The sequence below is a fragment of the Mangifera indica genome, chromosome 13, assembly GCF_011075055.1.
Source record: "Mangifera indica cultivar Alphonso chromosome 13, CATAS_Mindica_2.1, whole genome shotgun sequence".
NCBI classification, from domain to species: domain Eukaryota; kingdom Viridiplantae; phylum Streptophyta; class Magnoliopsida; order Sapindales; family Anacardiaceae; genus Mangifera; species Mangifera indica.
Genome location: NC_058149.1, coordinates 9,863,661 through 9,887,728, shown reverse-complemented (window position 1 = coordinate 9,887,728; position 24,068 = coordinate 9,863,661). Strand labels below are relative to the sequence as shown.

Here is a 24,068-nt window from a genome sequence, read left to right as displayed (position 1 = left end):
TTTTACTTCTTTAGGGAGTTGCTAGACATTAACATCTAGCTAGGTTAGAGACTTAGTGGAGCTCCATGAGATCTCAAGTGAATTTGGATGTCTAATCCATAAAACGAAGCTATAGATAGTGCCCTGAAACCGCTAGGTAAAGGTGCATGCCTTACTAATAGGGAGAAAAGGGAATCTCTGATGTTGGTTTCTAATTGTTACCTTGGGCTGCCAAAATGTCAAAAGCTTGTCTAAGCTTATGTGGTAGGATATTCATTATGTTTCATTCGGCCATCTTCTCCAAAGAGGCTTGTTAAGTGTTTAAGTGTTGCACAAGAAAAGTTTTTTTAGGCTTGGCAACTTGGGTTACCTAGCTTCTCAAAAACACTTCATGTACCATCACACAGTGAAGGTGAGTAAATGGTATTCTCTTGACATGAGTTATAATTTATATCTTGTTTATTGATGTTTTGACCTATTTGAAGTGAGTTATACTCTATACATCGAGAATTAATACCTTTATGAGATGAGTTATAATATGACAAATGTTGACATATTAACTTGCTCGATGAAACTCATGCTTTACAAATTGAGAGTTGGCATCTATATGGCATGAGTCATGTTTGGCAACCAATGACATTGTTCAATCATACCTTTCTATCAAGTGTTATATTGGTTGCACTGTAACTATCGAGGTATTTTGGATTTCAACAACACAATCAAGTTGTCTTGAAGGAGAGACACTTTAACTGGCCTAAGAGAAACATAAGAAAAAAGTGTTGTTGGTGATCCGACATAAGAAAAGATATGTTGGAAAAGGAAAAGGATCTTGGAAGCTCTTCTTCTAACATCAAACTATCGACGGTGGTGTATTGTTACTCAAGAAATAATAATAAACAATAATATTTTGAAAATGGTTTGGTCTATCACTTAGAAAACCTACTTTCACTGTTATTTTATTAATATTTTTTATGAGAATTCAACAAATTAACAACATGAGTTACAAAAAAATGAGCCCCCAAACCCTTTGTATAATTGTGAATTCATAAGATAAATGAAAAAATTAATTGGATAATTATATTAGACTGTAATCTAATGAATCTAGATATCCAAATGTTAGTTACTTATCAAATTGTCCCATTAAAATATGACATAATTATGTAATCTCATAATAATAAGAGATAGAGAAAAGAAGTGATTTCATAATACCAGAAAACTAGAAATGACACGTTGACGAGATTGTGAAAACTGTTGTTTCTAAATAGAATAGTTTCTACTCACCCTTTAAATTGATCTGTGTGTAAATGACATATTTAATCAATGATCATAAGAGTAACCGTCTTTTTAATGCAGTTGATATACATATAACTAGGCGAAGTCTAAACACACCAGAGTACCAATTCCTTGCCCTAATGTTTTCTATCCAAACTTGGAAAGAATAACCTTAAAAAATATTTGAAGATTGATTTTAGTTATTATCTGAATAAATCATTTTCATTTTCCAATCAAATCACACAATATTTCAATCTATCGAAGACCAGTAAGTTAAAATTTTGTTTAATTTTAAGACTACTACTCTCCCTCCTTTAGAAGTTCCTTAATGTAAATCCAGACACTTGATGATCTCTAGAATTACTTGTAGCAAATTCTCTCGAAACTTGTTTTCGCTATTATTTCGGAAAAGCTAAAGTTGCTCGAATTATGTGGAAAAATTCATAATTAGGGCATTTATCAGTGGCAAATTCGGTAAATAAATTATAAACGGTTCAGTTCATTCCTGGTCCCACTACCAGGTGGAACGAACCGCAACCGTTTGTCCTTTGGCGGGGAAATCAAATCAAAGGCTCAAAATCCTGACCACCACCGTCAACTTCCAATCTCTCCTTACAAATTGCCCCTGTCCAGAATTTGTTTTGCGCTTTACGCTTTGTCGTATCTATGCAATTGAGATCACTATGAACCTCTCTGCAATTGATCTCCGCCTCAATTCTTTTCACGCCACCGCCTCCACCTCCGCTGCTACTTCCACTAGTCTCTTCAATAAAACTTCCATCCACTTCATCCAATTTCGCGTCTTTCGAAAGCGCCGCCGTTTTAAATTTAATGTTAGAAGTAGCATCAATTATCCTTTCGAAAACCTCTTTCATAGCTTGCCCAACCCCTTCGCCTCAACTAGCTCCCTCGATTTGTTGGCTCCAGCTTTAGGCCTTTTCTCTGGACTGGCTATTTATGCCTCTCAGTCTATTTCTGATAAACCGCCCCCTCTATCATGTATTGGAAATTGGGTTTTGTTCACCAGTCCGACGCCTTTTAATCGTTTTGTCATTCTTCGGTGCCCATCCATATCTTTAGAAGGCAGTGATTTCTTAGAGAGTGTAAACGAGAAGCTCGTGAAGGAAGATAGACATTTTGTGAGATTAAATAACGGGAGGATCCAGGTGAGAGGTGGAGACGATGAGAGGGCGAGTGAATTGGAGGCGAAATTGAAGTACCAAAGAGTGTGTGTAAATACGGAGGATGGTGGTGTCATTTCGTTAGATTGGCCAGCGAATTTGGACCTGCTGGAGGAGCATGGATTGGACACCACTTTGTTGTTGGTGCCGGGAACCGCGCAGGGCAGCATGGAGAAGGGTATTCGGTCGTTTGTTTGTGAAGCGCTGGAGAACGGGTTCTTTCCGGTGGTTATGAATCCAAGAGGCTGCGGTGGTTCGCCTCTTACCACAGCTCGGTAAGCCACTAAGTTGCTTTTATTTGGAGCATTTCAAACTTTTTAAAATATTGAAATAATATATGTTGCTGTGTGGGAAATTTCTGGATACAATTAGGTCGCTGTGTCAATTAGACGAATCGGCCTTATAATTGACAATTTGTTACCGGTTGCCAACACTGCAATGGTTTTGATTTTGGTTGTTGTATTAGTAAGGATGTGAGCTGTCGTTGTGTAGAAAAAAACCTGAGAATAAATAGGGGTGAACGAAGTGAAGCTAAAAAAGAAACATGACTTGTTGCCAGTATGACAAATGAATGAGATTGTGGCAGAGTTCCCCTTTGTCATTTGTTAGATTCAAAAATAAAAATAAAACTTTGCATTTGTTGTTATACATATTAAAGTAATGAGTCTCATACTTGAGCTCTAGTTGATTAATAATCTATACGGGTTCTTTTTTTTAAATTCTTTCCAAAACTTACCTAATAGTAGGGCTGCTTAACAACAATATGTAGGTTATTTACAGCCGCTGACAGTGATGATATCTGCACTGCCATACAGTTCATCAACAATGCTAGGCCATGGACAACTTTGATGGGTGTTGGCTGGGGATACGGTGCAAACATGTTGACAAAATACTTGGCAGAAGTCAGAGAAGGAACACCTCTTACAGCTGTCACGTGCATCGACAATCCTTTTGACTTGGAGGAGGCCACAAGGTCCTCTCCTCATCACATTGCTTTGGATCAAAAGCTCACTAATGGATTGATAGATATCCTGCGATCTAACAAGGTTGATTATTGCTTCAGATGTTTTACTCTTCCAGTGCAAATGTTTCAATTGCTGATTGGAGGAATGCAACTCTCAGTATTTATTTTTTTCAAATCTTGTTGGTCATTTAATTTATGTAGGATTCTTATGTTCGTTCTCATATTCTAAGTTATTTTGCCAGGAATTATTTCAAGGCCGAGCAAAAGGCTTTGATATGGAAAAGGCTCTATTGGCAAAATCCGTTCGTGATTTTGAAGAAGCAATATCTATGGTATCTTATGGTTTTAAGGCTATTGAAGACTTCTATGCAAAATCTAGCACTCAAAGTGTGGTTGGAAATCTGAAGATTCCTGTTCTTTTTATACAGGTGCATGTTTTTGTGGTTCCAATTCTATCTTGGTTTGGGTTTTGCACAAGACCAAATTATTCTTGAATTATGCCTGTTCAAATATGGCCAAAATTATGGTATTGTTTGTATGGTTCAATGGATCATTTTTCTAGGATCTTTTCTTCATCGTTTAAAATCCATTTTTCTACTTTGGTTTACTGAGCTAGATATAAAGGGTTCTTAAGCTTCAGTTTTCTAAATCATAAGTAATCCTAATCAAGTGTTATACCTTATCAGTCTTAGGTGTTGGAGTCAAGTCCAGCTGTAGGTTGGTCAAAATGGGTTCATTTGTTGTTGTGAGTCCAGTGGCAGGTTAATTAAGTTAACTCTTACCAGGGTGAGCGAGTATGGCTAGTATTAACTTGCAACTTTAGTAACAACGCGCACTGACGAATTTCCAAAATTTCTATAACTTGTATGATCCATTCCAATTTTCACTTGAGGACATGGAACTTATGTAACATTTGTAAGGAGAGTTATCGAGGTTGCACACATTTATAAAAAATACTTCAACTATTTTGAGGTTGCTGTGTAGTTTTTGTACGGAGACAATAAGGGTGTAATCAAGCTTGAGCTTGCCAAGTTCGGAAATTCTTGGCTCAAGCTTGAGCTTAAGACAAGAAGTTCTTGGCTTGAAAAAATACATTTAAACTCCATTAGTTTCAAAAAATTATATTTAAACCTCGTAATTTGTATATTATTAATTACCTCATATATTTAAAGTTAGAAGATAAGATTCTAGGAGTTTAAGTGTAAGATTTGAAAGTTTAAGGGTTTATTAATGTTTTACCCGAGCTAGGTCATAAGCTTGCAAGCTCACCGAGCCCACTAGCAAGCTTGAAGTTGACTCAACAATAATCAACCCAAGCCGTGAGCAGTTCACCTGTGGCTTGACTCGTTTACGACCAAATACTTGCAAACCTAGTAATTAATTTACTATTTCTGGTTCTTCTACAAGCATCCATACACATGATTATATTTTAGCACATTTGTTGAATATTGTAAATAATGCACATGATAAGTTGTTATCTACCATTAAATGCAAAAATTGGAAAGCTTTTGTGGTTGATGCAATATATTTTAACTTTATCTCTCTCTCAGTATGGATATATTTCTCAATTTTCTGCTCAAAAGGTCAGTAATTGTTGTGATTTTTCAAAATATGCATCAATTATGTTTTGTCAAGAATGTCTTGCTTGTTAACCATTCCACTGTTAGATAAGCATTCAGTCTCTTCAACAGAAGTTAACTTATCATAAACCTTTCAACTTTTCAGAACGATAATGGAACACTGCCACCTTTTTCTATCCCACGCAGTTTGATAGCTGAAAATCCATATACTAGCCTTCTCTTTTGTTCCTGTCCTCCATCTACTATTATTGCAAGTGGTAGAGCTGCTGAATATTGGTGCCAGCATCTTACCATTGAGGTAATGATTTATTTCTCTATGCCTACTGAAGATTGAATGCAGGAATTTAAATCTACATCATTGTCAACAAAGATGGGTTGTTTGTATGAATGGGCTGGTAATAATTTCTATCAATTTCATGGCAATGTCTCAGTCTTTTGAACCATTTAATAATTGTCATCTACAGTATTTATAAGAATCATTCTGAGGTTTCTGTAAGGTAACATATAGATAACTTAGAGGACTCAGATCCTCTGAATTTCTTTGTTTTGAATTCTTTGTAGCCACTTTTTGAAATCCTAGTGTATTCAATTAAGTTTCAGTATGTCTCTTATATTTACTTAAATTTACCCGTGTGGAATATATTTGTGTTAGGATTTAATGAGAAATACTCTTTTTGTTGAGAAAGCTTGCAGAGAGTTACATTTTTTTTCCCTGTCATTTTGCTTTGATGTTCAGGGAATGAAGGTCATTTCTTGTTTACAACAATACTTTAAATAGAGGCTCAGCTATAGCAATTTTTTTTTTTTTTGCTTTGCTTTGCTTTTTAATGTATTTTATTTTCTGTTCAGTCCTCAGCATTTTGATTTTCCTTCATATCTTGATCATCAAGAACAGTAGAATATTTGAAGGAACTTATTGTGTTGGAATCTCTTGGTTGCACTCATTTGTTGCTTTTTGAGAGGGAAAGACAATTAAATTTCTTTCTAGCTGAGTTATATGAGAAAAGCAAATAACCGTATGATTGGTGAGAAAGGAGTAGATAACAATGAGGCTTTATGGGATAGAGTTAGACGTTTTGCTTCTATTTAGGCTTCAATTTCAAAGTTGGGAGGAGATCTTGGGCTAACTTTGTTTGCTTATTCTAGGATAGGGAAGGGAAGATTATACTAGGCATATTTGTTTTACTGTATCGCAGAGAATTTTTCCCTACCCAGGTTTTTCAATCTGTGTGGATTTGTAATACACTAATATGCATACCTCAACCTCTTCTTTAATATAATTTAATTATCTCTAAAAAAAATGAAAAGAAAGTATCTCTTCATCAATATGCCTGAAAACTTTTAAGTTGATAATTGTAATGAGTATTTGCCTTACCAAATTATCATATTTTTATTTGGGATTATATTTCCATCCCTTATTTCCATCAAACATGTTGGATAATAGGGTGACAAGTGATATTCAGACCAGTATTCTTTTTGAGAATGCAGTGGCTTATAGCTGTGGAGCTTGGACTTTTGAAGGGTCATCATCCACTTCTAAAAGATGTAGATGTTACCATCAACCCTTCAGAAGGCTTAGCTCTTGTGGAAGCTAGAGCAACTAATAAGGATGTTAAAGTTAATAAGCTCTTAGATTATAGTCGGACAAACGGTTTGAACATCTATTCTGTCAATGATATAAATGAGGTGCCAGAAAAAAGTAATGATAATGATTGCATCCATCAAAGTTCCAGAAGAGAGTCACAAATAGAGCTTGGCAAAGAGGAATTGCAAGAAATGGACAACGGTGCATTGCAGCAGACTGGTCCAGTTGATGCAGAACTGGTCAAAGAGGAGGAAGCCAATCCAATAGATAGTGAAAGGAGCCAAGTATTACAGTCTACGCAAGTGGTTATAAATATGCTTGATGTAACTATGCCTGGCACATTGACAGAAGAAGAGAAGAAAAAGGTAATGATCGAATTTGCTATTTCTTGTTTTGACATTCATCTCCCGATTACTCTAGTCTCAATATGTTGCATGCTAAAATTACACTTTTGGAGTCTTAGTTGTGTACATGATTGATTTGAAATGGTGCATAGAGCATTCAAGGGTATATGTGCATGTAAAATGGATTAAATTGGATGTAAAACTCTTTTATTATCGCAATATGGTCATAGTTGGCATCTTAAAAAAATAACTAATTGTACAACTTCTTACTTCTTGCTCACTTTCAAATAAAATATTCTTACCTGCCTAAGAGTTTGCTTTTTCGCTTCCTTTGGGTCTTGGTTCTCGAGGAGTCTTAGGATTTATGTATTTCTTCTTTATTTATCTAAACGAGGCTTCTAGTTAATCTTGTATAGTTTTTTAGCTTTGTGTCCAAGGTAGGGATGATTATTCATTGAATTTCGTACAAAATTTGGTTCCCCTTAATTTTTTGATTCATCGTGGCACCTAGTCCATAGAGTTTATTCACATACTTGCTCTTAATTCTTATTATGAAATTTATAATTTCTAATCCAGAAAAACGTCATATTGTAATCTTCAGTTTGAAAGTTTTTATCCTTACATTCTTTATTTCAAAGTTTTTATCCTTACATTCTTTATTTCAAAGTTTTTATCCTTACATTCTTTCACACTAAATAATAGTGGTAAAAAGTTGTCCAAAGCAGTCCTAAATGGACCATTATTTCATGATGCATGTGAAATAGTGGATCAACATAGAGAGGACAAAAGTTTATGAATGTGACAATTTTAGTATTTTTCATATAGTGGGTTTCTTGGTTTTGTATGAATTTTGTCATACTGTTCTATGAAACACTGAAGGGATTTTATATAAATAAGCTAGGATCCAAAACTATAAAAATCTACACAAACTAGGAAATACAAGACAAGCGAGGAAGTGAAATAGAAAAATGAAATATACAATAAAAGAGAAATCAAAATTATCCTAAACTAAGAAGATATTTAATAAGTTAAATTGACTTTCCAACACTCTCCTTCAAGTTGGTGAATAGAAATTCATCATTCCCCACTTGCCCACTAGAGATTCAAAGCCCAGTTTAAGTGTAGCTTTGGTGAATATGTATGCTTCTCGTTTTGTGGATGGTATGTAGGCTAGATTGATACTCTTTCAATTTCTCATCTACTTTTGTTCTTACATGTTTCATCCTATCATGTTGAACTGGGTTGTGAATAATGTTGATAGCAGATTTGCTATCACTAAATAGAATAGTAAGACTAGTCATAGGTAGCTATAAATCCTCAAGAAGTTGTTTTAACTATATCAATTCACTAATTCCTTGAGTAATTACCCTATACTCAATCTTTGCACTACTTTTGGCAATTACAAACTGATTTTTGCTCCTCCACGTCTCCAAATTACTGTACACTTTTGAATAACCTGATGTTAACCTATTGTCTTCTGGAGATCCAACCCAATCTGTATCTGCAAAGCCAACTATACTTCTATCCTTAGTCTTCTGAAGTAGCAATTCTTTTCTAGAAGTTCCCTTTAGGTATCTCAAAGTATGTGAAGCTGCATTGGGATGTGTTCGAGTTAACTTTGTCACACTAACGACATAGGAGATCAATATATCAATTTTCCTACTAATCTCTGATATCTTCTTTTATCCTTTGGAGGATCATCATCACTACTTTTCCGCTTCCAGTTTCTCTCCAAAGGTCTACTAACAGGTTTACATCTTAGCATTTTTTTCTCTTGTAAAATATCGAGTGTGTACTTTCTTTGAGAAATCAAAATCCATTCTTTACTCTATGTTATCTTATTGAATCCAGGTCTTTAATCTCGAACTCTAATTTATGTTTGAGATTCATAATCTTTACAAAATCATCTCTAGTAATTATGATATCATCAACATACACAATATATTGGGAAGTTGAATGATTGTATAGAAATTAAGATTTTGAGAATGGGCCTTTTCTTATTATGATTATTTTGGGTAGCCAACCATCTAGACCCTTTTTAAGGGGATCCTACGCTGATATATGCCTATAAAAGATTGGTATTCTTTTAATTTTTTTTATGAGAAATTTTATAATATATATTAATAATCAAAATAAGATGAACTTATCGACGTGGACCAGAAAACCACTATGAAAAGTCATCCCATACAAATACAAATAGTTCTATATCTTTAGTATGAGCCAACCCCTCTTTGAAATAAAATTCAAGTGAGGATAACCATATTCACTAAGTAATTTCCTTTGACTCTGTTTAACATGTTAGTTTAAACTCAATGTTAGAGAAAAGAATGAGATGGATCATTTTATCTCTCATATGAAAAAAGAAATGAGACGAAAAATTAATGTGATGATACATCTGATACGATAACAATCTATCAATATATTGTACCACAAGTAACTTTTTGTTATGAACAAATTGATCATATAAATCTATTTTCAATATTGTTACTATGATTTTTTTTTTTAAATTGAAGTTTTAGGTTTGTATTAAAGAGCACTTATTCTGGTTAAAATGCTTGTACTGTAAGATTTAGGATATAAAATTTCCAGTCTTATTAATTTGTTCCTTCATTCGGTTATTTTGATGTTTCAGTAATCTTTATTTCCAGGTCTTAACTGCTGTTGGTAAAGGAGAGACACTTATGAAAGCTCTGCAAGATGCCATGCCTGAAGATGTGCGTGGAAATCTTTTGGCTGCAGTATCTGGGTTTTTGCATGCTGAGGGCACAAACTTAAAATTAGATGGACTTCTGGGTATTGGTAAGATACCTAGGGTAACATCAGAGTTTAAGTCAAAGATCCAAGAGGTCAGAGGAATATCAAGTGCTGAAGGGTTGTATAAAGATCCTCACAGAGCAGATCAGGTGAAAAGGGTTGACAATTTGGCAGAGGGCTCTGACAATGTGCAACCCGACATGGCCAAGTCTGATGGTGGATTGCCTTTAGAAAAATTGCAAAAATCTGATGATGTAGGCCAATCTCAGTCAATGAATGGTCTACCAGTTGACATTTCTAGCTCAGTCAGGAAGAACACTAGTGAGTTTGGAAATAATCATGAAAATGATGGGATCATTAAAGAAAAAGTTGTTCCATATCCTAACATTGGTGAAAATGAATCAGAAACAAGTGCTAATTCTAGCAATACCAGCCAACCTGAAAAGACTGTAGGTTCCGAGGAATATGAGGACAAAGTGGAACAGGATGATAGAGTATCCCTGGTAGAAACAAAATGTGAGGATAGTACCCAGAAAATTGTAGAAAAAGCTCTCGATCCTAACTCTGATCATAATAAGACAACATCTGCCAATGTTACAGAGGAGGCAGTTTCACCTCTGGGATCCTCTTCAGAAGCTCAATCAATGGAGAAGGAAGGAAATGATAATCAGAAGAGAGAAAATAAAATTTTGCAGCCTGCAACTGATCTTAATCCTGCCACCTTCAGTGTTTCTCAAGCACTAGATGCGTTGACAGGAATGGATGATTCCACCCAAATGGCTGTTAATAATGTTTTCGGTGTAATAGAAAATATGATTACTCAGTTGGAAGAGAAAAATGATGATGAAAATGATATCAAGGAGAAAACTGAGGTTAAGGATGAGAAAATTGATAATTCTTCTGAGAAACAAAGAATTGGAAGTCATGAAAGATCAAAATCAAAAGGCACTGGGAACGATAAGGGTTTACAGTCTCCTGCATCATCTGATCCTTCTGCACATGATAGTCATGAGAGTGGTATGGACATTCAGCATGAAGCAAGAACTGAGAGGCTGGAGAGTGAACACAATCAAAATCCCATTTTATGTGATAGCAGTGGTCCTAATAATTCTCACAGAAAAAAGATAACTAAAAGTTTAGATGTGGAGAAAAAGAGGGAATTAGTTGGGAGCAAACTTTTGTCTGACCATTCAGATGAACTAAATGAAAATAACTTCCCATTATACAATCCTCTGAATCTTTATGGGGATTCAATACAAAATGAATACTTAAGCAGGTATCCTATGTCAAAATTGCCAAATGCCAAATCATTGGATCTAGATACAACTACTGCTCTATTGCTTGACTACTTTCCAGAAGAAGGTCAATGGAAGCTCTTGGAGCAAGCTGGAAATTTCGGAGATTCTATTGGTGATTTTAGGACCTGTGTGGATGGCAACATAGAAGTGCACACCCACTCATTTGAAGAGGTAGATGACGCAGATAAATTTATTGAACCAGCATATTTAATATTAGATACAGATAAACAGCAAGAACCCATGAGAGGAAACAAAATGAAGGATCATATGAATGAAAATGTTGAAAGTACTGGGGTTGCATTGACAGAGTTGATGCGTTTGGTGAAAAATATTATGTTCAATTCTTTGAAGGTCGAAGTTGAACGTAAACTAAGTCCATTTGATAGGAAAGAAATGGAATCAAAAGTTGCTACAGATATAAAATATGTGGCTAATGCTGTCTCTTTGGCTGTTGGGAGTGACAGCAAACATATATGGTATTTGGATGATAAACACTACACTATTGACGATACTTCAAAAAAATTTGGCACACTTCAAGGTGAAAATATAATCAGAGCCATTACCTCTGCTGTCCAGAGCACAAGTTATCTGAGAAAAGTACTTCCAGTTGGTGTTATTGTAGGCTCTAGTTTAGCTGCTTTGCGAAAATATTTTAATGTGTCTACTGAGAATGATAATAGTCAAAAAGAACCAAAGATCTATTATCTAAACAGGAAATCTGGAGGGAGAAAAGAGGACAAGGCCAGGGTAACAGAGATTTGTCAGATGCCTTTTGACAAAAATACTATTTCAAATGGTTCAGTAAATAGAGAAGTGATACGGAATGAATTGAAAAACTTAAACAATGGAGGTGTCATGGTCGGTGCTGTTACTGCTGCCCTGGGAGCATCTGCACTACTTCTAAAGCAATCGGTATCAATTAATTTGTTTAAGTGCATACTTGACATGCATGTATTTCCTTCTTCTGTGTGGCTTCTCTAAACTAATCGTATGAAACTGAACTCACACAAACTTCATTCTCAGCATATAAGTTCTTTATTGAGTATAGTTTTCTTTCTTAATCTAGGTAGCAGACTTGCTGTGTGATAGTTTTTCCACAGTTTGTTTCTCAGGTGCTTGAGAGCATTATAAATATCTCTTTTCTTGACGAATATTACTGCCCAATATATTAATTAATCTGTATTATTTATCTATGTGATAGGAGCAAGTTTCTTTTCCATTTTGTAGTTACAAACTTTCATTATGCTTTTATCTATTATTTGTTCTTGGGTTGAGGGGACGGGAGTATGTGTGTTTCTCATGCTTGCTGCTGACTGTAAATGTGAAGGATTTGCACGAAGACAAGGGAATTTCTGAAAATATGTCCAAGCCCTTAAATGAGAAAGAAATTCATCAAAAAGAACCTGCAAAACTTGAGGGGGCAATGACTGAAAAAAACCGGAATAGCATAGTGACAAGCCTCGCTGAGAAAGCCATGTCAGTTGCTGGTCCAGTAGTACCAACAAACGAAGATGGTGAAGTCGATCAAGAAAGGTCTTAACTCATAACCTGTTGATATACTTATTCGGTTTATTTTTTTAACAGAGTTTTTTTAACATCCTACATGAACAGATTGGTCACAATGTTGGCCGATTTAGGACAAAGGGGTGGCATGTTGAAGCTAGTAGGCAAAATTGCTTTGCTTTGGGCTGGTCTACGTGGTGCAATGAGTCTGACTGATAGGCTTATCTTGTTTCTGCGTATAGCTGATCGCCCATTGTTCCAAAGGTATTCTTAAAGGTCATTATGAAGGCATCTAATGTTTCATCTGTCAATCAACTTTTTCCCTTAGGAAAACTATAGTAAACCAAAATTAACTTGACAGGAATTAAAATAATACAGGAAGAGTCCATAATGATTTAGGAACATATTATATGAAACTTCCGTTCAATCCCTGAAAATTAGTTTTACTTATAAAGTGTTTTTCCCTATTTTAGCTGAAATGGAAGATAGTGTTCGCTTTTGATTCATATGAGCACTGCAGCCTACTTGAACTATAGGCTTATGCTCTATTTTTTTGACCCCAGTAGAACAGACTGGCAAAAATACTGCTAGTCTTCCCTAGATGGTGTAATAAGAATTTTGTACAGTTGAATGAGGTGACAGACTTTTTTTTAATAAGAAAATGCATGTATATTATTATTATTATTATTATTATTATTTTAAATTTTTGCTTCTTACCTCAGAATTCTTGGGTTTGTTGGCATGGTGTTTGTTCTATGGTCCCCTGTCGTTGTTCCACTGCTGCCAACTCTTGTGCAGAGTTGGACAACAAATAATCCATCCAGAATTGCAGAGCTTGCTTGCATCATTGGTCTTTATACTGCTGTTATGATACTGGTTGTGCTATGGGGCAGAAGAATACGTGGATATGAAAATCCACTAGAGCGATATGGGCTTGATATGACATCGTTATCCAAGGTATGAGTATAACCTAGAAATATAAGTCAGACTTGATCTGATCATTATTTAGCAACTGCTAGTGATAACTGCACTATGCTTTACACCTAATGTTTATGTTCCCAATGGCGATTGGCTTATCATCATTGGAACTGAAGGTTAAGCCTGAATATCAAATTTCACCCACTAGTTAAGTGGTGTGCAGCTGTATTGGCATGTTGCAAGAATCATTATGTGCATTTAGGTTAGAATTGTCTATTGATTTTAAGGTAGTGAAAGATTGCAAGGATCTGGCATTTGTGCTGATGACTAAGTAACTACCCTCCTGGGCAAACAATCTCTTAAAGTCTCTCATGCTTCATTTTTTTCAGTACACCATTCCACCAAAAGCAGTTTTAGATTTCTTAATTTTTTTGATTTCTTTGATCTCTTCTCATCAATGGTGTAGTTAAATGACTATTTTTCCCCACTTTTTAGTGAATATATAATTTTTAAATTAATTAGTTGTTTGGATATTGATTCGCCTGACTTACATATTGTATAGCAATCTTATGGTCCTTAAATGGATATGCATCCTCTGGCTTTGCTTGTCATGGAGAAACAATTAACATTGAACTTTTTCCTTAGCAGGTCCAAAATTTTTTGAAGGGGATTATTGCAGGTCTCATCCTTGTGTTATTACTACAGTCAGTGAAGGCTTTACTTGGTTGTGCGAGTTTCTCTTGGCCATCAAGTATTCCATCACCTTTAAATGGTGCAACATGGCTCAGAGTGTGTGGGAAATCCTTTATGCTGGCATGCCGTGGTATCATAACAGCAACTGCCATTGTGCTAGTTGAAGAATTGCTTTTCAGGTCATGGTTGCCTGAAGAAATTGCCGCAGATCTTGGTTATCATCGTGGAATTATAATCTCGGGACTTGCATTTTCTCTATTTCAGAGGTATATTTTTAATTGCAATTTTGTATTATTATATTCATGTAATTTTCCATATCTTTTCCCTTCCTTACTTCATATGAAGTTGAAGGAGTTAATCTAGTCTTTTTGATCTTGATTTTGCTTTATCTCCCATTTTGTTAGAAATATATTGGTTGTTCTACCATGGAAATTTAGGCCCTTCTAAATTGTGGAAGACAAGTAACAAAATTTTCTTTAGGCCCTTCAGCTTTCACTTGGGTCTAAATGTAGTTTTAAAGATTCAATTGACAAATTAGTTTAATAGTAAATGAATATCCATGCTAATTTAAGGTGTTTGATCAAACGGTATTATTCCATTTGAGAATCTTGAGATTACATATATTGCTGATACCCATATTTTGCTGACCTAACCTCTTTTATTGCCAGGTTCAATTAATGCAGTAATTCTTATGATATGATAATGTTTCACTATATGCAATTCATTGATCATTTTGTTGATGTTGGCTTTCCCCAAAATTTCAGCAATAGATATGTTAATTTGTATTGTATTGCATTGAGTGTTGAGTATCACTCTGCCAACAACCTATAGTAACTTGCCATTGAGATTACAGGTCTCCAGAGGCAATCCCAGGACTATGGCTATTTTCTTTGGCTCTAGCAGGTGTTCATCAAAGAAGTCAAGGCAGCCTTTCTGTTCCAATTGGTTTGCGTGCTGGGATTATGGCCTCAAGTTTCATTTTACAAAATGGTGGCCTCCTAACTTACAATTCGGATTTCCCTGTTTGGGTAACTGGAACTCACCCATTCCAACCGTTCAGTGGAGTATTTGGTCTTGCATTCTCTTTATTATTGGCAGTTATTCTGTATCCAAGACAGCCTCTGGTAAGGGAAGAAACTGAAAGGACAACTGGGGAGTGAACAAAATTGTCTGTCAATGGATGAGTTACTTTCATACTTGGCGATGGCAACTTCCATCAATTTTACTTGTGATGTCGGGTTCGAAAGAATGTTCCTATAAATTCGTGAGCAGAATAATAGGGAACACAGAAAAAAATGTTGAATGTTAGGAATTGCATTGTTTGTAAGGGGCAAAATCTCAATAGCAGAGGACTCGGCTTGCACATATGAGAGGCACATATACTGATCACAGTGTACAGCCTAGAAAGTCAAAGATCAAATACCAGGGCAAGTTTTGTAAGTACGAAAGAAATGTATATTTTCAAGTTTTCACCTTTTACATGTTTGTGTTTGTTGATTTGCTTTTACTTTTTCACAACTTTGTAAGCAAGAAAGAAATGTATATTTCCAAGTTTTCACCTTTTACATGTTTGCTATTGTTGATTTGTTTTCACTTTTTCACAACTACATGGTTGTGCCAGGTTGGCCTCAACGTGGGCCGTTGTGTTGGTGGGTTAGGCCGAGCCAGCCCACTAGATGAAAAAGGCCTATGGCATGATCTAGGAGGTTTTAGGCTGTGCCAAACAACTTGCAGACCTTAACCTAAGGCCCCAACACGATTTGCTACATTTATGAGCCATGCCCTACAGATTGTCTATCCAAAACCATAGAGTACAGAAAATTAGAGTATTCTTGATGGCCCTTATAGCTACCCACCAAACATCTTATGGTAAACTTTGCAATTCTGAAAATCGTATGGATCAAATGCTTGGGCTTTGAATTCTGTGTCATGCAGGTACTACTACGACTCTTTTACTTTTCCATTCCTTTTTCCTTTTGGTCTAGGAGTATGCGGTACAAACAAATATTCTCTTCAACCGAAAACTCCGGAAAGTTTGTCGGGATTTTATTATTCAGCCCCACAAAAAATTTATGAAGGAAATCTTGCCACTCGGCTGACGTCTTTTATCAGTCTGTAAATGGGCCCTCATTAAATCATAGTGTTGCAGATTCAAACCAATTTCAGTAACGGTCACTTGAGGAAACGCAGTAGGATGAGAAAATTACAAATCTTCAGAGGCAAATATTTATTTTTTAAATTTTAAATAAAAAATAATACATTTTTTAATTTAAAAAATATATGATAAAATTTTAATTTTTTAAAATATTTTATTAAATGATAATTTTACTTATAATTCTAATTGAAATTTTTAATAAAAACTGATTTATAAATAGAGTTAGAAATTTTTGAAAATAGGTAAGTAAAACTTTGGAGATGCATCAACCCTTGGTGGGAACAAGTCTTTTGGCCATTATTATTTCATTATATTCATTATTTCCTACGTGTAGTAGCCAAGACCGGAAAGATATTGAAAATGATTGATTAACCATTATGACAAAATATTTGTCAGCCGTGCGATCGTTTTTCAAGAGCCCGTGATCGAGTCACAGGATTGGTTAACATTAATTATTAAAATTTTGAGTGGCTTGCCTATCATTTAACCGATGTAACTTATGTGGCACCACACTAGCAGGACTAGAGATCTAATCCTTTTACTTGTTTACTTGCCAGAATTAATATAAATTTGCGTTCAAATAATAATATATTATTATATAATAATTTTAAATTAAAAATAAAATAATATTTAATAATATAATAATATATTATTAATGTTGTTTTTGTCCTGCTCCTCTTGGCATGAATCAACTCAAAGAGATTCTTTAGGACAAAACTCTACTACATATTTTATTTCCACAATGTTGATCTTCCGTTTTGGCAGAGTAAAAAATTAGATTGACAGGAATATTAAGATTACCATAAGGAAACGAAGGCTGAAAGATGAGAAAACAAAAGTCACAAACTTTACTGGAATTGCTGGGCTCGACTCCCCAAACGCAAACAATGCTGAGAAATGCTAAATAAAAATATTGATTTGAAAAAAAAAAAAATCCTTCTCTCATTTGTCCGATCGCAGAAACCTCCCTGGACCAACCACCATGACACTGCCTCAGCTTTCATTTATTCGACGGCCAGAGGAACGGATTCGGCCTGAAAAAATCATATAGATGAAATGCAATATGATCAAAAAAAGGCTCTAGAGAAACTACATTCATTTACCAACTTTTTCTACCGTAAAAGAATGTCTTGAGACTCTTCGGAGAACCTTACCAGCTTACGATACTTGAGGGCGTAAAACATTTCGAGGTAGCGTCTACTCTCAAGACGGTCAAGGTTAGAGACGTGCTTCCAGAAGCCGTAAACTCCGGTCAAGGTCAGCAGCCTCTGAGAGTAGATCTTCCATGTGTACCTACACGAGGAAAAGGAAGAAAGAATCTCAAAACAAACTACAAACAACTCATCAAAAACTTATAGAGACAGAGGACATTGCACTAACTTCTCTTCAATACGCTTCAGGCCGCCCTGTGACATCTTGTCCCAGTAAGAAGGATCCTCCTTGCACTTCTCAAAGAAGTCAACAAGGATTTCAGCAGCCTGCTCACCATGGTAAGGATCAATGTGGAAGCCAGATTTTCCATTAACGATAATCTCAGCTGGGCCTCCATTGCAAGTGGCAAATGTCGGCAATCCACAGGTCATGGCCTCAACCACAGTCAAGCCAAAGGCCTCATACAATGCAGGCTGCACGAAAGCTCCTCTTGTATCACAAATGTAGCGGTATAATTCACCATTCCTGACCCTGTTCATCTGAGATGATATCCATCTGAACTGGCCATTCAACTTGTATGTTTCAATTAGGTTATACATCTTCTTCATTTCGGCCTGCTCTTCTAAGTCTTTGGATTCCTTTCTTCTATCACCACCAACAACAACCAAGTTAACCAACTCACGTAACTTTGTGTTCTTCCCATACCATTCCACAAGCCCAGATAAATTCTTTACTCGGTCCAGTCTTGCCATTGTAAATAGGATAGGCTTGCTGTGGTCTTTAAGCACACATCTGTTTGGAAAGAATTCATTAATTAATGATAATTGATTCTAATAATTTATTTTGTGTTATCAATTTACTTTGAACAAATTAATATAAAATACAGCAAGGGAGGCAAACTCACAGGTGTTCCTCATTCTCAACTGGGCTGTAAAGGAGCTCCTCAATGTCAGGATGGAAAGATTTCAATCTTCGTTTCTCCTCAGTGTATGGAAAGTATATGCTCATATCAGCACCAGGAGATACAATGTTGAATTTGGGATCAAACACATCAATACCATGCACAACACGGTAGAGTCCAGGAAGAGTGAAAGCAGTGTGACTCTCATATTGACCGACAGTATCCTTGCTGAAATCATTAGAAAAAAAAGGAAAGAATGTTAGGTCTGAAGATAATAGCACTACTAATAAATTAAGTAAATAATATGGTAAATGTATTAAGGAGATCTGACCTTCCAGCAATTTCCTGGAAGGTACTGGTGATGATAAAGTCTGTATGATTCATGGCTATAAGATCAGCTGTAAATTGGCAAGAGAAGTGGTATTTGTCATCCAATGATTTCCAGTAGATGTCTGAATCTGGGTATTTTGTTTTCTCAAGAGCATGAGCAATGGTACACTGAAAAGTGCAGTAAAAACATGAGAAAACCATCAATATTTCACAAGGCAAAAAAGATAAGAACCTAAATGCAGCAAGAGAAATGAGTTATAGGCCTTAGTAACAAACCTGTGTAACACCTAATTTATGTGCTAACAAAGAAGCAACAATGTTGCCATCACTATAGTTTCCAACAATCAGATCAGGCTTGCCCTGCAACTCTTTCGCAATTTCAACTGCAACATCCTGGCATTATCAAAAGTATATGGCTCATTATTTAACTAAAATAAGGAAATCTAAATCAGTAAACCTTCTAAAAAATTAAGATGTTTTTACCTCAGTGTAAGTCTCTAGGTAGGGCCAAACTTCAAATCGCGAGATCCATTCGCGAACAATTCCCTTTTCTGTTCTAAAGGGAACTCGGAGTATATCGGAATACTTAGTTCCATACACTTTCTCAAGTCGCTGACCACAAGTTGTCCCAACTGCATCAGGGAGGAGTCTAGTAATCTGTGTAATACAAAAAGATTTAGCACAAAATGTAAATTAGGCTCATAACACAGCATTGCATAAACTAAAAGAAATTAATATTTTTACTTTTTCAAAATCTGAATCAACCCAAACCCTTTCTCAACCTTCCCCAAGTCAGTGTGAGTGGTGATTCCAAAGATCTCTAGTACAAGACCAGAGATCTACAAGCTGAACTAACTAACTCACAACAAGGGACTTGTATAACCCATTAAACTTAAAAAAAAAAAAAAACTTACAATGAGGATGCGAGGAGTGATATCAAGTCCTTGTTGCTTAATACGGAGAAGCATCTCATCCTCCAGGGCACGCACTTGATCCAAGATGTAAACAACCTGGAAGAAACTTAAATTGGTTAACAAATCATAACACCAACTAAACCTATAACAGATTAGGCTGGCCAACTTCAATACCTGGCCACCAGTGTCGGGGTAACCCAAAACATTGTCTTGAGCAAAGTATCCGTGGGGAGAGAGAATGACAACATTGAAGACCATGGGTATTCTGCCAAGGAAAGTCTCAAGAGTGCAGGGATCAGGTGCCTCAAGAAGATCCAAAAGAAGTTGAATCATCTCAAGAACACGCTCTGCTGTGTCACCCCACCCTCTCTCCAAACCAATCTCCTGGAATTTGAGTAAAAACTCAGAGTAGGGTGTTTCAGGTGCCAGCGTAGACAGATACTCCTCGGCCTTCCTCAGAACATACTGAAGAGAATTCAGGTTTTGAATCCTGTCATTAAGCATCATATTCTGCACATAACATTTATAAATTAGAACACCAGTCATTTGCTTAAGAACATCTTCACATCCTGCAATCCAGTAAATCTAAAGATCAATAGATATACCTTGCCCTTGTGGCAGTGGACTCGGAGAAACTCAAGTAGTGGATGCATACTCTCCTTGTCATGAAAGAGTTTGGCAGAAAGGTGGCGGTTAAGGAACTCTACTCCATTCCCGATTGACTTCGAAAGAGTTGGGCGGGGAAATGATGCAGTGAATGGCTCAAAGTCCAACTCCAGCACAAAGTTGCCATTGGTGCTGCCATACACAAACAAACATTCATGTCAAGCTACAAAACTCGGTAGATAAAAGAGAGGGGGTGAAACTCTCCAGATCAAAACCGAAGTTTTACCTTCCATCAACAAGTTCCTCCTTGAAATGGAGATATTCGGCCACACGTAGCTCCTCAACAACTAGAGCATGGACATTCACACGAATGTACTCCCAAACACCAGGCCTTGGACGGACAGCAAGTGCAACCCATGGAGGTAAAACTATAGCCTCCTGAAATCAGTAAAAACAAGAATATGAACCCTGTAAAAGAAAGCAAAATAATAAGAAAAGGAAACAAAGTTGATGATATACCTGAGTGGATCTAAGAACTTCAGCAAATGCCCCAACACTCAGTGTCTTTCTGTTCTCAGCAGGGATTGCTTCAAACTCAAGAACAAGCTGATGGTGTTGCAGGATCCCCTTCCCCTTAGCCTCAAGCCTGCAACACAAATACACCAACTTATCAATTATTTATTTAACTAATAATGTATTCCCACTTGCCCAATTTTTCTTAATTTTCAGAGTAGTTAAAAACACAAGGATCATTGCAAATTACCTCGACAGAAGGGCCAAGATTTCATTTCTGTTGGCAGAAAGAGTTTCATCCAAACGTTCACGGAGGCTGTGAACACGAGTCAAAGCACGTTCGGCCATTGTTTCTGAACAAGCAACAGTAACAAAATCTCAGACTACTTCAACAGAGGATCACAGAGCAAGAAACATATAGAAAATTATCCAAACAAAGTTAAGAATTAAACAGGTGGAGGGATCATGGATAAACGTCATTTAAGTCAAAACCAACCTCAGACGATCTATTCTAGAAGAAAAGTTCTGAAATTCAAAACCTACCGAGTCTCACCAACCAACTACATTAACGTATTAATTGAAGTTTAATCTTTACAGTTCAACTCAGATTACTGTCTTATTTTACTTAAACAGAGATTCAGATCTCTGTGTAACATGTTTGCATTTGGTGCATGATTACCGTATTCAATAATCACAAAGAGAACAGAACCAAAAACTAACTCTGACTAGCAACAGAGCTTGAAACTGAACTTTTCATTACAAGAAATTTCAAAAATCTACATGAAGATCACAAGCAACTATACCGGGATCCAGAACTGTGTTAATGTAAGAAAACAAAGTAGAAGAATCCACAGAGCTTTATAAAGAAAACCTAAGACACAATATTCAGAACCAAAAATAAACTGAAGCTGAACTAGTAAAACAAATAACAAGAAGAAGAGAAACAAAGCACCTAAACAAAATAAACAGACGGCACAACGCAAGGATGTACGAAAAATGAATGCTTAAGTAGCTGAAAGGCGTTAAAATTTATAGACGGACAGAGCCCAAAAAGGGCAAATGCTTGTGACAAGAGGAGGCAATAAATTAAACTGGTTCGAGGGTACTTCCGTGATTTCGATAGGTTTCAGGCAGAAAAAACAAATTTTGATTTGTAAGGAAAATATCGCAGAAAATATGGAAAACAAAGCAACAGTCAATGACTACAAAGCTTTGAACTGAACAAGTAACCAATGAAACCTAACGATCAAAAGAGGAAAGAAAGTGAATAATGGAAGGTGGATATTTTACAGTTGAAGAAACTTAACAAACAATCAAAGACTAAAAGAGAGCGATGAAGAAAAATGAAAGCAAAAGGATTGGTTGAGCGTGATGTATTATGTGGGGTCTCTTGGATGCTGGTGACTGTGGACCGTCCGATCATGATCATCAGACAACCCCATGACCTATCACACCTACAATAGAAATCAGCAGAAGGAAAATGCTTTACCTTACAAAGCAACAAAACAGAGAAAGAAAGAACGAAATGAACGCAGATCTGAAACACAAATAACGCAAGTATGCAAAGCGAAGAAAGGATTTTCGAATGAGATGTAGAAGAAGGTGAGATTAGGGAGGTTTTTATACACAAAAAGAGTTGGTGCTCTGCCTCTGTTTCCGTGAAAACTCCATTTTTACTGCCCGCGGTTTCATTGTTGCTTTCACAAACCGCTTTTCCTCGCCATTTTACTCTCCGATTAATCAGGATGAAATTATATTTTTATTTCTCGTTTAATGAAAATTCATTTTCTCTGGTTTTCCCTTGGATTGTTTTGGGATTTTGACTATCTTCCCTTGTTTTTCATGTTAAAAACCAGAAACACGCAAAGGTGACTGTTCATGCCAGACAAGTCTGTGCTATTAGGGGCTTTTAAGTCATTTCAGCCGATAGGGAGAGAAATAGAAACAAAAGAAAATATATCATTGGACAATTAAGAAGGCAAGAGATCTGGGCCGATGAAAATCAAATATAGGTGGGAATTTAATGTGGGCAGCCAGCGTGAAAGTACGAGACAGCGAAGTGTGGAATTGGATTGGGTATATTTTGGTAAGAAATGTAAGTCTGACGTGGCAACACCGACAAAAAGTTTAATTTACTCTCAAGCGAGGAGAGATATCCATTCATTAATTATTATAATTTTGGTAGCTTTAAAAATCTGGTGGCTACCACTGTGGTTTTGGGGACACTGGTATTCTTACACTAAATTTAATCGCCCGCCAGGTCACCACTCACTTGCCTCGTTTGCCAAATTGTCATATTAAATAGCGGATATGAATTGAACTTTTTAATTCTAATTCAACTCAAATTCAAATTAATAAGTTAAAACCAAACCTAACTAGTTTCAAGCTCAAACTAACTTTAGCCAGATCTAACAGTATTAAAGGGGTAAGAATATCATTTTACCCCAAAAAAATCTGCCGTCTCTTCTTCCCCTTGTTTTTTTTTTTTAACTCTTCTTCCTTCTTTCACATCTCTGTTCAAAACCAGATCCTCCTTCAAAATTTCTTTCTTTCATCTCTCTCTTCAAAATTTGTCGGTTAAGGAAACACCATACTCCTTCTATTTGACCAACTCAGCCTTCAATATCTATGAAGCAGACATAATTTATGGACATGGATCCAAACCGTACTTCTAGATCTTGAAGCACACTGTACTGCTTCATGAAAATGTCCGTTGTCATAGATATTCTCTATAAATCTAGAATTTTGAAGAAACTATACATGGTAAATACATTAAATCGAATTAAAGAATAGAACAACAAATGTTTGACTTCAGAAATGACTGACATTAGCAATCAAAAATCACGAAAACGTAAGCAGTCAAAAAGGTGAATGAGTTGTTGAATTCTGGAGATTGGATTTGATTGTTTGGCGATTTCGGTGGGCGAATTGTAGCTGAAGGAACAAGAAAGCAAAGTTGCATCCGACTAAGAACTCCAATAACAATGGGTATGACTATTCGAGATCTGTGAATTGATTGGACTTTATCTGTCTGACCTGCCATTTTTTTATAAATCTTTAATAGAAAAATTACAGTGTTTTACGGATCTACCAATTTTGAACAGAGATTTCGAGGGTTTACTCTAAGTGAAGAAGAGAAATAATTTTCCTGTGAAAAACTTGGATTCGAATAGCGTGATTTCTCATATGTGAAAGGTTAAAGTGGTAAATTCTCGATTTATTTGGTGCAGTCATGGCAGATAACAACACGCACGTTTTTTATCAAGGAAAACGAAATTTAAAAAGATAGAAGATATTCTATCAAAGTTCAGGGGTAAATAGTTAGTCTGCCTTTCTTTCGCTCCAACTTGCCAACCCCCAATTATTTTTCACTATTTTAATTTCATGTATAATAAAAAAATTAGGCCAAATGACTATGTCACACCC

The 24,068-nt window shown here is 36.0% G+C and overlaps 2 protein-coding genes across 5 annotated transcripts; one reads left to right on the top strand and one right to left on the bottom strand.

Annotated features, from left to right (window-relative positions):
• Nucleotides 1-1,845: 1,845 nt before the first annotated feature.
• Nucleotides 1,846-15,636, top strand: LOC123194711. Of its 3 annotated transcripts, none has more exons than XM_044608077.1 (11): nucleotides 1,852-2,707; nucleotides 3,202-3,478; nucleotides 3,639-3,824; nucleotides 5,122-5,274; nucleotides 6,465-6,926; nucleotides 9,554-11,869; nucleotides 12,285-12,490; nucleotides 12,569-12,724; nucleotides 13,183-13,417; nucleotides 14,027-14,337; nucleotides 14,925-15,636. In XM_044608077.1, exons 1-11 carry the CDS (start codon nucleotides 1,935-1,937, stop codon nucleotides 15,229-15,231), a joined length of 5,382 nt encoding a protein of 1,793 aa, XP_044464012.1. In that variant the 5' UTR covers nucleotides 1,852-1,934; the 3' UTR covers nucleotides 15,232-15,636. The 3 variants fall into 3 exon arrangements, with proteins under 3 accessions (XP_044464013.1, XP_044464012.1, XP_044464014.1); XM_044608079.1 differs by having other exon boundaries at nucleotides 2,572-2,707; nucleotides 3,248-3,478; XM_044608078.1 differs by lacking the exons at nucleotides 14,027-14,337; nucleotides 14,925-15,636 and having other exon boundaries at nucleotides 1,846-2,707; nucleotides 13,259-13,406.
• A 1,415-nt stretch (nucleotides 15,637-17,051) lies between these two features.
• LOC123194710 (sucrose synthase) lies at nucleotides 17,052-22,150 on the bottom strand. Of its 2 annotated transcripts, none has more exons than XM_044608076.1 (14): nucleotides 22,132-22,150; nucleotides 20,893-20,995; nucleotides 20,649-20,775; nucleotides 20,416-20,567; nucleotides 20,129-20,321; nucleotides 19,698-20,033; nucleotides 19,524-19,619; nucleotides 19,093-19,266; nucleotides 18,886-19,002; nucleotides 18,611-18,777; nucleotides 18,283-18,507; nucleotides 17,607-18,170; nucleotides 17,381-17,519; nucleotides 17,052-17,260 (listed from the first exon to the last, which is right to left on the bottom strand). In XM_044608076.1, the coding sequence occupies exons 2-14, from the start codon at nucleotides 20,988-20,990 to the stop codon at nucleotides 17,231-17,233; spliced, it is 2,418 nt and encodes an 805-aa protein (XP_044464011.1). In that variant the 5' UTR covers nucleotides 20,991-20,995; nucleotides 22,132-22,150; the 3' UTR covers nucleotides 17,052-17,230. The 2 variants fall into 2 exon arrangements, with proteins under 2 accessions (XP_044464011.1, XP_044464010.1); XM_044608075.1 differs by lacking the exon at nucleotides 22,132-22,150 and adding an exon at nucleotides 21,595-22,014.
• Nucleotides 22,151-24,068: the final 1,918 nt, after the last annotated feature.